Source organism: Bos indicus x Bos taurus, chromosome 8 (assembly GCF_003369695.1).
Source record: "Bos indicus x Bos taurus breed Angus x Brahman F1 hybrid chromosome 8, Bos_hybrid_MaternalHap_v2.0, whole genome shotgun sequence".
NCBI classification, from domain to species: Eukaryota; Metazoa; Chordata; class Mammalia; order Artiodactyla; family Bovidae; genus Bos; species Bos indicus x Bos taurus.
In genome coordinates, this window is record NC_040083.1 from 60,891,619 (window position 1) to 60,905,423 (window position 13,805).

General features: G+C 44.8%; 1 protein-coding gene across 1 annotated transcript in view; it reads right to left on the reverse strand.

The window, feature by feature from the left end:
• Window positions 1-13,805, reverse strand: part of PAX5 (paired box 5) — a 178,871-nt gene that overhangs the window by 157,914 nt on the left and 7,152 nt on the right. Inside the window, exons 5-6 of the mRNA XM_027550213.1 lie at window positions 9,838-10,035; window positions 1,810-1,874 (exon numbers count right to left, since the gene is read on the reverse strand). Of these exons, the coding sequence (XP_027406014.1) occupies window positions 1,810-1,874; window positions 9,838-10,035 (263 nt within the window). The remainder of the gene's footprint in view (window positions 1-1,809; window positions 1,875-9,837; window positions 10,036-13,805) is intronic.

The following is a 13,805-nucleotide window of genomic DNA, read 5'->3' on the forward strand; positions in this document are numbered from 1 at the left end:
AAAATAGATTTATGCAAATCTCACAACCTTTTTTGTGTTAAGGTGCAAAGAACAGAGGAAGAAAGAAGATCACAAGTCATTTGATTCTTTAAACAACAACAACCGCTTGTAACCAAGGTTCACCATGTTGCTAACAGAGCTGATGACATTTGTTCCAATATTTTGTGATCACACTTAGCTCAAAAGACCCAGGTTCCAATTCTGGCTTCTCCACTTACTGGCCATGTGACCGAGGGCTAGTTATTTCATCTCTCTAAAGCTTCCATTTCCTCACTCTTTGATAAGTTTATAAACTATTAGGGGCGGCACACACATAAGATATGGTTTTTATACAAATTTCTGAGATTAGGCATTCCACTGACTGTCAAGTGGAATTATTCCTCTAACCCAATTGAAAGAATATTATCAGTTACCCTTAGTAGTCATTGCTATAGGACCTGAAATAGTTAAAGCTGCAAATGAAATCTCAGACACAGATATTTCCCCAGAAACTTCCCTCAATCCTCTTCACTCCAGCTCAGCACAGCTGGTCCATCCCTCTCTTCTGTTCCCACAGCACCCTGTACTTTCTTCTTGAGCCTGATCTCAGTATTTGCAAACTTCTCTTTGTAATTGTTGTTGTTGTTTAGTCGCTAAGTCATGTCTGACCCTTTGTGATCCCATGGACTGTAGCCCATCAGGCTCCTCTGTCCGTGGGATTTCCCAGGCAAGAATACTGGAGCCAGAAGCCTTTTCCTTTGGGGAGGGGGGAGCGGCGGTGCAGAGAGAGCTCTTCTCAACTCAGGGATCAAACTCGCGTCTCCTGCATTGGCAGGCGGATTCTACCACAGAGCCACCAGGGAAGTCTGAAAACATCTGTCAAAACCTGGGCTCTTTGTGATAGTCCCCACTAGACCAAGAAGCCCTTGAGAACGGGGGATTTTGTCCTACCCCCTTTATAATGTTAGTCTCCACAACAGGTTGCATAGCAGGGACTTAGCCAATGCTTTTTGGATGGATTACTAAATGAAGAATTATTTTATGTAAAGGAGGAATTCTGTCTTACTTTGATGCAAAGAGGCAACCATAAGCAATCAGAGATCTTCACGCTTTCTCCCAGCTAACCAGAGGTGTTTCCCTTATCCCAGGTGGAGAAATAATCCACCTTGAGTAGAAACACGTCACATTCATCTCAGGATCTTTGCAGGGAAGGGAAAGCAAGGGAAACTTCTGAATTCCTGAGTAATAGGAAATATAACTCCCCTCCTTGGTCACTGTCAGACTTCACCCATGAGTGTCAGAAACCCCAGTGGCAGCCCTTGACAGTTCATGGAGCAACGAGATCGAAGCAAAAGAGAGAGAGAAAGAAAGTTTAGGAAGTTTTGCCACATCTTCACTCAAGACTGCAAGTGCACAAAGAATTGTTGAAGGGCTGGTTGGTAGAAGAAAAAAACACATTCAAAACTACTTACTGACTAATGATGCAGAAAATGTTATGAATAAGTATCCCTTTCTTGATTTATTACTTTAATTATCTGACATTCTATAGACCCCCATTAGTGGATTTTTTTTTTTTTGGCTTAGATTTCAATTTTCTGTCTCATGGTGAAAGCTATTTATCATAATAATCAGTAAAATTCAAAACCTTTTAGCAGTATTTATAAAATTCATTTACCAGGTTCAGCCCTTGGAGAATGACAAAGAAGGCGCATTAGTACGTGTGCCGAAGTGTTTTATGCAGAATTATCTGTCCATAAGAATGATTAAAAGTTCTTTTGAGTACTTGGAGCCCATTAGATTTTTAAATTTTTTTTTAAAAGTTCTTCTTACCTATGCTGTGACTGGAAGCTGGGACCGGCTGGTTGGGTGGCTGCTGTACTTTTGTCCGGATGATCCTGTGAACAATTGAGAAAAACAAAAAAATGCTATTTACCATCACAGTGGAGAAGAGATCTCAAGTAGCAATGCCAGAAACCCATATCAAGTTGGGTCGTGGAAGTGGGGACAGATTATAAATCCAGGTCTGGAACTGGGGGTTTGGAAAAATTATAGGTTAGTTCTAGCTCGACCCCTACCTCCCTGGGTGTCTTTGGGTAACTGGCACCCTTCTTTGGGCCTCAACTGCCTCTTCTGTAGGAAGAGATTGGTGTGTTAATATTACAATAGTCATCCTATTCTTGGAGCAGCTTCAGCTCCATCAGGAACTCACTGAGCAAGTTAGAAAATTTCTTCCCTTCCCTGGACCTCAACCTTCCATTTGTGGAATAAAGCCACTGAACCTGGTGACCTCCCTGTCCCCTGGCAGCTCTCACATTTTGGTTTCTCTCCCTTAGAAAGCCACAGGAAGAATAACATCCCTGCCAGGTGGCACAGTGGTTAAGAATCTGTCTGCCGATGCAGGAGACACAGGAGACGCAGGTTCAATCCCTGTGTTGGGAAGATGCTCTAGAGGAGGAAATGGCAACCTGCTCCACTATTCTTGCCTGGAAAATTCCATGGACAGAGGAGGCTGGCAGGCTACAGTCTATGGGATCACAAAAGAGTCAGATATGACTGAGCTACTGAGCACACACACACACACATCAGAAATTATCAAGGGGGTGAGGGGAGCAGTGTGAATGTTGCTACAAAACTGGAAAGGGTTAAAGTGCTGCCACTTTGACTCTGGCTTGGCTTGGCTAAGAGGAAGACTGAATTACACAAAACAGTGGAAAGGCTCTACAGAGCTGGAGCCAGGGTTGTCCTGCATGGTCTTCCCAGAGACCTCGCTCTAGTTCTAAGATAAACTTGATTATAATCCTGGGCAAGTCCATTCCACTGTGGGGGCCTCAATACAATGAGGGAATTGGAACAGACCACTCTTTGCTTACTTTAATCCATCCTTTTTAGAAAAAAAATCTTATCATAAAGCCCAGTGTATAAAATGATCAATAGCAGCGGCACCTTCCCTTTGCTACCGGGCAGCTCTGATGCCCTTCAGCAGAACCTTGGGCTTTTAGTAAATTTCCAGCTGGGACAACACGTGAGGCCTTCATGAGACCCCTGAACCCAATGCATTGTAAAGCAGCTGAACAAAGTGAAGTGAAAGTGAGTTAGTTGCACAGTCATGTCTGACCCTTGGCAATCCCATGGACTGTAGCCCACCAGGCTCCTCTGTTCAGTGCAGGAGACACAGGAGAAGCAGGTTCGATCCCTGGGTTGGAAAGATACCCTGGAGGAGGAAATGGCAACCTGCTCCACTATTCTTGCCTGGAAAATTTCATGGACAGAGGAAGCTGGCAGGCTACAGTCCATGGGGTTGCAAAGGAGTCAGGGATTGACTTGCCTGGGATTCTCCAGACAAGAATACTAGAGTGGGTTCTCCAGGGGATCTTCCTGAGCCAGGGATCGAACCCTCGTCCCTGGATTGCAGGCAGATTCTTTACCAACTGAGCCACTAGGGAGCGGCTGACCAGGGCCAGGCCAGAAGTTACTTGGGGTCTGCAAGAAGATTCCTCCCCTGGCATTTAGGAGAAGGGTGGATGGTAATAAAATGTGCAGCTTCTTTAGAAAAGTTCTATCCCAGCCTCCAACTGTGACCTTTTAAAGAACATTTACTAGAGTGCTTCCTAATTATAAAAGTCCTTTGTGCTCATGGTAGACTATTTGGACAAGTATAAGGAAGACATCTAAGACCACATTTTGGTGTATTTCCTTTATGCTCGCCTTCCTATGTGCATTTGGAAATATCCATTTTTTTCTTAATTAAATCAGGATTAAACCATGTGTACAATTCTATGTCCTGCTCTGTTCACTCAGCTTTATATAAGAAACTTTTTCACATTTCAGAACATTCTTTATGGAAGTTTGTTTCAGGCTGCACTGGTCTCCAGCTTGTGCACCAGGAAAGGGAGAAGAAAAATGGCAGATGCCTCTTCTAAAATTCATCAGGCCTTGGCCCCTGCTCTCTGTGATCGCACAGCTCAATGCTGGGCATGCAAGGCACTCAGCATCCTCAGCTGACAGCCTGGAATGGATGTTTCTGTTCACACCACAGCCCAGCCACGGGATCTCTGAAGCCCAGGCCACCTGAGCTCTGCAGAGGGCCTTTTGCTGTTTTCTGTTGAGTCAGCAATGTTTTGCCTCAAATATCCTCACAGTGTTTGCTTATTTGTTTTCTCCAATATTCAAACCACTTATTTTGACTAAGCAAACAGGGAATGTGTTAACAAAGACCTAGGAGTGAGGCAGTTTTTTAGACTCTACAGGAATTAAGCTAGCACCTGACCTAATTTGGGGATGTCTGTGTATGTCACCTTCTCTGTGTATACATGTGTCTGTGTCTATATATATATCACTAGATGTGTGAATATATATGGAGATGCAAGATTTAACTATATTTATCTATATTTTGATTTATATATATACAAACATATAGTAAAATATATTGCAACTATTTCCCATTGAAGTCCAGCATAAGGTCCTAATTTTGAAAGCATTGTTTTCCATTAAATTTGTACATAAGCAAAGAAAATTATATTTTCCTTATTTTTCTTTAAAAATAGTTATAAATTGTTGGTAAAACATAATCAGTTGTTATAAATCATTGAGCAGCAGCTGCAGTGGGGTAAGCAGGTCCCAGACCCAGACTTCTAGAGTTTGAACACCAGTTTTACAATCTGCCAGCTGCACGACATTGGGCAAGTTTCTTAACCTCTCTACCTCAATTTTTTCATCTGCAAAAAAGAGACTAAGAATCATTCTTGCCTCATAGGGTTATTATGAGAATTAATTAAGTACTTAGACCAGTGGTTGCTGCATAGTAAATTCTCGATAAATGTTAGCTGTTGTTATTTTCATTGGTATCTTCATAAAGATTAATGACTAGCTTCAACCTTAAAAGGTTCATATTTTCCACAAATGCCTTAAAAACACATGGGATCCCCTTGGGAGCTGGGGAGGGGAGGTAGCCATCCCCACACCCTATTTTAAGGCTGTGGCAGGGCTGTCTTTTACAGGGGGACTTGAACTGTAGGGAACCCTTCAAAGGTATCTCCAGAGACAGAGATTCTGCCCATCTGCCTGCAGCAGCTGCCAGAAAGAGAACAAAGAGCATCATCTTCCACGGAGAAGAAATGGGAGTTGGAAGAACAACACTGTAATTGAATTAGAGTGATTCTTAAAAAACAAAAAATTAACATCAGGACTCATCACCATAAGAGTCACACTCTGGACTTTTCTAAACCAGAGACAATTGGGGCTAATTGACAGTCAGTACTAAGAGGTATAGCCTTTACTTTACTTTGCCTGACCTTGAATGCCATAGGATCATTCGAGATGGTCCAATGGGGGAGGAAGCTCAACAATCAAAGAATTCCTACAAATAAGGAAACTAAAGCCCAGAGTGTTCAAATGACCTGCCCAAGGTCACATGGCAAATCAGCTCCCATGCCTGGGCACTTTTCTTTGAGCCACATTCAAAGGAGGTGGGACTTTAGCAGAGGGACTAAATACTTCCTACATAACACATAAAGCCTAGCTGGATTCAAAATCCATCTAGAATCCAAAGATTCCAAGTCTGAGCAGCTTTAGATATTACAGACATTGGCAAGGGTCCCATTTCAACATCACCCTCACTGCTTGGAAAGGCTAAGTCTTGTCACTATCACCCCCAGCCACCACCCCGCCCCCACCACCACATACAAAATTCCACTGAAAGAAAATCGTGTTGCCTTAAAAGAAGAAATGAAGTTATAGGGCTGAAGAAATACCCATGTTTACTGCACTGATCAAACTGCCATTGGTGCACAGGTGCAGAAAGAATCTTGGGCCATCATCTATACTAAGAATGCAAAAACTAAGGGTCCAAGCTTCAAGACAGCAGCCAAGCTGCAGAGAGCCCACAGGTGACAGGCAGGCCTGCAACTGACATGGAGAAGAAAGAGGAAAGGGATGAACTTGCTGCCCAAGTTAGGCTGAAGAATAGGGTTTATAAAGGGTCATCCCCAGGCCACACCCATCGCTGGACTAGGTGCGTTTGGCCTGCAGAGTACATTTATTTTCATTTGAATTAGTTGTCAATATTGGTAAGTTGGGAGCTTTACATGAATACATGAATTTCTAGCTTCTCCTGAAAAATCAGAACACCCAGAATACTGGCCCCACATTCTCACAGGACAACCACGGCTGGAGCTAAATAGGGCTGCCCCTCTAGGCTGGGAGTGCTGCTCAGTTTAGAGCCATGGGACTGGAACAAACAAAGAAGGAAGACTCCATCCATCCCCTCACCCCCGGCATTGGGCTCAGCTCTAGGAGAGTCTCCTCCAACTGTCTCAGGTTGGGTTCCAAGCGTCCTTCCTGCAGGTTGTGAGCATCCCAGCATGTATTTGTCCTTAAGAAGTCACACAAACATGATGGTTTGTGTCCCAGGAAATCTCCCACAATCCCAGCACAACTGGTTCAGTGTTGCTTCACCCCAGTCAGTCATAGCTTCCCAGGCAGAATCCCCAGAAGGCAGCAGGAGTTCACACACTTCTGGTGGGCGGGGAGAAGGCACTGTGGCCCCCAGAATAGCTACCGATCCAGCCACCCCCTCCCTCCCTAGTTGTTTGAAGTAGTGGAGCAGTGAGAGACATTACCTCCCAGGGAAGCAGGGGCTGGGAGAGGGAGCTACGGACCTCTTACACAACATTTGCAAGACAGTTACTTAGAAGCTGCATCTGTTAGAGTGCAGTGGGATCTTTATATGGAAAATAAAACTGTGTACTGGGATGGCTCAGGCTTTGTGAGGGTGTGGGTAGGGGAAAGCAGTCACACAAGACACAAGACTGCCACCCCCCTCCCCACCTGCCGCCCTTAGTTTATTTGCATTGCATGGTCTGTTGCTAAAGACACCAAAGAGCTCTCATTGAAGAATGTGGTGAGGAGCCAGAGAGTGCTCCCAGGAGGAGCCCCAGAAAGAAGCACAGGAAAAGGCTATAGATCACAGAGGAAGCCTACAGACAGGCAGCAAAGCATCCAGGCTGCAAAGCTGGGGAAGGGAGTGGGAAGGCAGTGGGGATGACTGCTTCTCCTTGTCTCTCTCCTCACAGTTCCTCAGTTCTCAGTTCTGCACTGGCAGAGTCCTACCCAGGAGTGGAGGAAAGAAACAGCCCTTTTCTTCCCATCAGGGGACCTGGGCTCCACCCCACATCGAGCTCAAAGTCATAGTTCCTGTGCGCTCCTGTGCACTGTGAATAGATCCTGGGCCTTAGTTTCTATACTTGTCACAAGAGAGTTAAGCCTTGAGGTTGTCGGAGATTACAGATGTGGAAGCCCCTTAGAGGCACAGCCAGTGGGGCCACTGGGCCACCATGTGGGCTGGGACACCACGGGGAGCCCTGAGGCTAGCCATGGCCCAGCAACTAGCAGCCTGATGCCCCCCCACAGCACCACTCGGGATACAAAGCACCAGCTGAGCTGTGATTTCCCTGGACACTCCTTCAAGTACCCCCTTCACAACCTTCAGCACATCTGTAATCACTGTGCTCGGTTTGCTTTATATGCTTCTTTCAAATAATGTACTTTTTTATTTAAATAAACTTATTTTATAAGGGAATATTAGTTCTTTACCATAACTGGGGAGAGGTAGTTTGTAAAGTTCACTATCACTGGTTTGATGTGCTAGTTTTATTTTTCTCAAGGACATTCAAAAAACAGTTTTCCTTCCAGGATGACAGAAGATAGAAGCTAGGGCCAGCAAATGATTTGTGCTTGTCCTGCAAAGGCATTTTCTCATTGACATTAGTTGCCACTGTTTAAAGGTATAGAGATTTCATACACACACACACACACACACACACACACACACGCAAACAAGGGCTAGTTTCTGGATTCTCTTCTTTTTTTTTTTGGATTCTCTTTAAGAACGGAAAAAATCGGGCTACCACCGGGCCCACATGCCCAGCGGCTTTCAGTTGGAACCGAGAGACAACTACCCCTTCAATACAGCTTGAGTTCCTAGTTTGTACAGACCCAACCTTTCTGGCTGCCTTATACCTGAGCCACTGCCCCCATGGCACCACCCACCTGGCTCCACGTCGGCACTGGAGTTTATGACCTCCACGGGCCACCTGAGTTATCTTTGAAACCACCTGTGTAACCTAGATTGAAAAGTCTCTGGGTCCCCAGAGCCTGACCACCAGTTTTATGGAAACTGCTCTGCTCCTTCACCACTCTGAGCAGCTCACGCCTCACTCCATGTTAAGGTTTTTGAAGGCACAGGTAAGGGGGAAAAGTCACGTTGCCTTGTGTCATGGAAAACTTTCCAAGAGCTGGAAGTAGGGGACTCTAAAAGCATACAGACCCCCTCCAGAAAGAACTGGAGTTATTCCCCCACAAGCCCCCTAAAAACCTACTCCAGTATTCTTGTCTGAAGAATCCCAAGGACAGAGGATCCTGGCAGGCCACAGTCCATCCACAGGGTCCCAAAAAGTCAGACAGTGACTGAAGCGACTTAGCACCATATGGCACGGCAAACCCACCACAATAATTGCTCCCTCTCCAGCAATTTTGTGCCTATTGTCAGGCTGTCCAGACCCCTCAGTGAAAGCTAGAACCCTTTCCTGGACAAGGAGCCCCTCTAGAACAGAAACTAAGAGATAGATCGTATGTCTGATTCCTCTCGCTCTTCGTGGTACCTTGGGGGATGTCAGAGCCAAAGTAAAGTTTGCTGAGAGAAAAAAATCAGGCTAATGGTTTATGAGATAGCAGGACTCTAAATACCAACATGAACATTCACACGGTGATTCTGTGCATTTGAGTCATCATGGAATCAACAACTGTCAGGACCAGAGGGGATCTTAGAAATAGTCTGGTTTGACCACTTCATTTTGCTGCAGGGGTCCCCTGTGCCCAGGCAGGCTCTGCACTGACAAGAGCAGGGCATGACCTTGGAGAAATGGGAACTATTCAGGTTTTCAGTCTGCTGGCTTCGTTTTTCTTTGTGGGGTTTAGAGAACCATCATTTCTGTCATCTCACAACTACATCCTTGACTCTACGGGTTTCAATGGAGTTGAGACCACACCTCCTACAATAGAAAACATTCTTTCAGGAATTCAGTTCTGAAAGCTCCGTTGGATGTATTCTGGACCAGACTGGATAAAAGAAAGCCCTCCCAAGAAGATCCTCTGCCTGGTACTTAAGGCATCTCTCTGGTTCTTTCTGTCCAAGGGTGAGATTCAGGGCAACCGAGGAGAAGGCAACCCCCTAACTGCACAACATCTTAGCATCCTGGATGTCACTCTTGGAAATCACAGACCCATATCAGTACCACCAGATCCTGGGCTCTCAGAGAGATGAAGAACCTTGTCAAGGTCACACTCTGAGTTTGTGGCAGGCCTGACAAATCTGAAGGGAGCTGAAATCTCCCAACTGCAAGTCCAGGCTCTGTTCCCCACACTCAGTGTCTCAACCTCTGCCCAAACTGGAGGCAAAGATTTTCCACCTGGGAAGCTCTGAGGTGGGCCAGTGCTAACCTTGGGGACTGGCTTGCAAGGAAGCAACGTTTGTGAAGACCTAACAGGACATTTCATTGTTGAGTGCTCCACATGCAGAGACAGGTAGTGGAGGGAGTAATGGAAATGACACCGGAGTCAGAAAAATTTGCAGCAGCCAGGTGCTGGCATAGCCTCCTCTCCCTGGGCTTAGGACTTCTGCCTACTTTGGAGAGAAGAGTGATAGAGAGACCCATCCAGCCCTGTGCACATCCCTCCTGACTGATAATGCCTGTGGGGACTTGGTGAAAGGAGAGACCAGATCTTCAGGAAAGGCACGTGCATAGCCACTGGCATTTCCACCCCACCCAGACCCTCAGCTTCCCAAAGGCACTAGCCACTCACCTGTTGATGGAACTGACGCTGGGCACTGTGTCATTGTCACACACCCGTTCCGCCAGCAGCCGGTCCCTGATCTCCCAGGCAAACATGGTGGGATTTTGGCGTTTATACTCAGCGATTTTTTCCACCACTTTGGGTGTGGCGACCTTTGGTTTGGATCCTCCAATTACCCCAGGCTTGATGCTCCCTGTCTCATAATACCTACGACCCAAGGAGAAAGGAGTTTAGCCATGAGAAACCAGAAAAATGGACATTGGTAACAAAATAATGGACTACTCTGTCCAGGAAATGCCCAGATCTGTGCTATCTCATATGTAGCCACTGGCCGTGTATGTGGCCTTTGAACGTTTGGAAAGTGATCTGTTTGAATTGACATGTCCTCTAAGCATCAAATACATATCAGGTTTTCAAAAACTAGTACAAAAATAAAGTCAAAATCTCAGTAATGTGTTTTCCATTGGTTATATGTTGAAATGATCATCTTTTTAATATATGGATTAAATAAAGTATACAATTAAAAGTAATTGTACCTGTTACTTTTTCCTTTTCTAATGTATGACTAGAAAACTTTAAACCTCCTACATGGCTTACATTACATTTCCATTGGATAGTTCTAGTCAGAATGCTCAGCCTTAATTAATTAATTGTCACATTTATCTACCACTTGATAATTCACAGAAAACTTTCCAATTGGTTTTCCCATTTGATCCCCACAACACCTCTAAAACACATAATTTTTAATTTCTAAAGTACAACATTCAGTTTTGAATGGCTGAATGCGTGAATGATTATACAAACAGGCCTCCATCTACAGACATAAAACAGACCCATAGAGGTTACCTGGCTTGCCCAGGGTCACCCAAGACCCAGGGCCAAACCAGGACTGTGGCCCAGCCTTCTGAGCTAAAATTTCCCCAGAAAGTTGCCTTGTGTCTTTCTTTCGTTGGCTCTCCCATTCCCTAGCAGACTCACCTGCTTAACTTCTTTTTCCATAAGAGAAAAACAATAACCCTGGCATAAAATTTAAAAGAATGTCAGATTCCAGAATTAACTGGCAATATGAGTTACACATAAGTCAAAACGCAAGCAATCAAAAAAAAAACCAACCAACCACAAGTCACTGCAGCTCTTCCAGGGACCTCCTCTGAGGTAAATCGCTGTTTCTAAGGACATTTCCATGCTATCAGCTCTTCCTCGTTAACGCAAATAGGATGTCAGGGTTTTACAGTAAAACCGAAACCAGGGAGAAGAGAGCCATGAAAGATCATTTCAGGGGAAAAAAATTACTTGATTTCTTTTCTGAATCTAAGCCTTCACTGGATGTCTCTCTCAACATTTACAGAGGAATTTTTGACTTCCTCTTGAAAAGGAGATTATCTTGTATTTGGGAAAAAAATTTTTTAATAAAAAAGACATTTTAGAGATGACTGAAAAAATTTAAACCTAACGAGTTTACAATAAGCAAAGGTGGGTCTATGATGGGTAGGAAAGATAACACAGGACAATGAGTGGTTCCATTGAAAGAGATGCTGAAATTCTCAGCTTGGGTAAGTCTGGTTAGGGCCAAGTTAGCGAATATCCTAGAAACAGAAGAAACCATTTGGGAACAGTGATATGGATGCACAAATTTTATTTTCCATTGAGAAGACTGTCATGTACAAATTTGTGGACCATAAAGCAAAACTCAGTCTATGCTCCCTCTTTCTATAATTGATAAAAGTCTATTAGTCACAAACAGGTTTTTAGAAATATCCAAGAAAAAATTTTTTTTTGCCAGAAGTCTAAAAAGTATCTAAATCACAGCATACAGCAATCTTGGCAGATTCAGCAGATCCTTTCAATTTTACAACAGAAAATTATCTGTTACTACAACACAGCATCTCATTATTCAGGCGCAGTGCCTTAAAGTTTACAGAGTCTTCCTCGAATTATCTTGATTCTCACAGTCCTGAGAGGCCAGCAAGATTTTATGTAATCAAAGGGAAAACCGATGATCAGAAGATTAAATCCTTGCCTAACCCCCTTTTGGAACTTAGAAACAGTCCCAGGCTTTCAAACCTGACTCTGAATCCAGTGCTCTTCTCACTAGAACAAGCTGCTGCTTTAGTTATAAAAATTAATTGACATTAGTACTAATAATAAAGATCCCTTGAAATTACAGACAGCTCTACTGTTTACCAGCCATTTTCGTGTGCATGTCTCTTATTCACTCCATCTATACTCACAGAGGGTCTGTTAGGACACGCACTGTCTTGGGATGGGGGTTCTGACACATAGAACACCCCGTGCTCAAAATATGTTAGCCCAATGGGACTGCAAAATCCATGCAGAAACTCTGAGAGGGTGGCAGGATGTAGCCCTCACCACCCCCAGTACTCGCCCCACTTGCATGGCTGGGGGTGGCAGTGCCCAGGACTCTCTCTCCATCCCATTTGAGCACTGCCAACCGTACAAGTCTATGATCCTGACACAGGAGGTCTTCCTTTTGTCTGACGCATAGTCCAGGCACTTAGAAGCCAGCCCTGACACTCCAGAAAACCCCAACTGGCAACTGTGTCAAGTGAGGATCTGACTACCCTTTCATCTCAATAACCACCCTTTCACCTCAGCAAAACAGCCACGCAGGACTTATACACGACAAGACGAACAATAGCCACTAACCCACAGTGTGGTTTGGTGCAAGGAGCATTAGTTTGAGAGTCAAGAGGTACAGATGCCAGTCAGTGGCTCTGATACTAATTCACAGTGTGACCCCGATCAACTCACTTAGCCTCTCTGGACCTCAGTTATCCCATTTGTATAATAAGGGGAGGATGTTTGCCTGGCCTGCCTTGCAGTGCCATCATGAAGACAGAAATGCAGAGTGGTTAAGAAAAAGCTTTGCAAAACAGAAAGAGCATGTGTTGTGGATTAAAATCCTCTGAGTGTTTATTACTATGTAACATACCACCCAATTCCAAATGGCATGAACCTCCCAGCCAGGCTTCAGTGAAAGAAGACAACAGCCCAGCTTTCTGGATGGATGTAAATGGGTCTCACATGCCACTGGGCTCTCCCTCTGAGCCCCTCCAGAGCCTTGAGCTCTGTGGACTGAATGCCACACTCCTGGCAGACCGCCACCTTCCTGAGATGACTCGGACTGCCCCAGGGACCCTGCCTGCCTCGCCACGCAGCCTCTGAAAACCACGGCCACCACACACCACACGCTCTCCATAATCTGTCACCCCGTGTGTGCCCATCAAATTCTTCAGTGACCGAAAAATTAAAAAAAAAAAAAAAATCAGTGGATGGAACAAGCCCAGTTCAGAAATTCCCAGTCACCCTGTTTTAGGGCTGAACTTGTTTCTTAAAAGGCAGTTCTAATTAGAGTGACATTTTGTCCACTGTGGTTCTTAGTTATGAAAATAATGAGCTATGAAATTCCAATTTATTGTTGACAACTTAAACGGCCAGGCACCGGAGCGGCGCATAACTTCCGAGTGCCACTCTACCTAGTGACAAATCTATTCCGGGCCGCGGGAGGCTGCTGGCTGGGCCTGGGAGGGTCCCTGTGTCCTTTAGTCCCCCAAGGAAGATGTGGAGGGCTCCTGGGCACCAGAACATGAGGACCCGGCATCTGGATGTTCCCTCTGAGAAGGGCTCAGCATCTTGCTCTGAGAAGATTCCAAATAGCAAGCAAAATGTCGGCTCAGCAAAGACATCTCAGCAAAAACAAAGAAAGGGCCTCCTTTTTCTCTCTCTCCACCTCCATACAATGAGAAGGCTTCCCAGGAAGACAACGAAGATCCCTCGGCCCTCCAAGTCTGATGCTGAAATGCTCTGAGATATCGTTCTCCTTTCTCTTTCTATCTTCTTTATTTCTCTTTCTATTTCTCTCTTTTTGAATCAATCCCTTTCTTTTCTGTTTCTTTTCTTTCTCTTTTCTCTATCTCCCTCTCCTCTAGTTGTTTTTTTTTTTTTCCTTTCCTTTT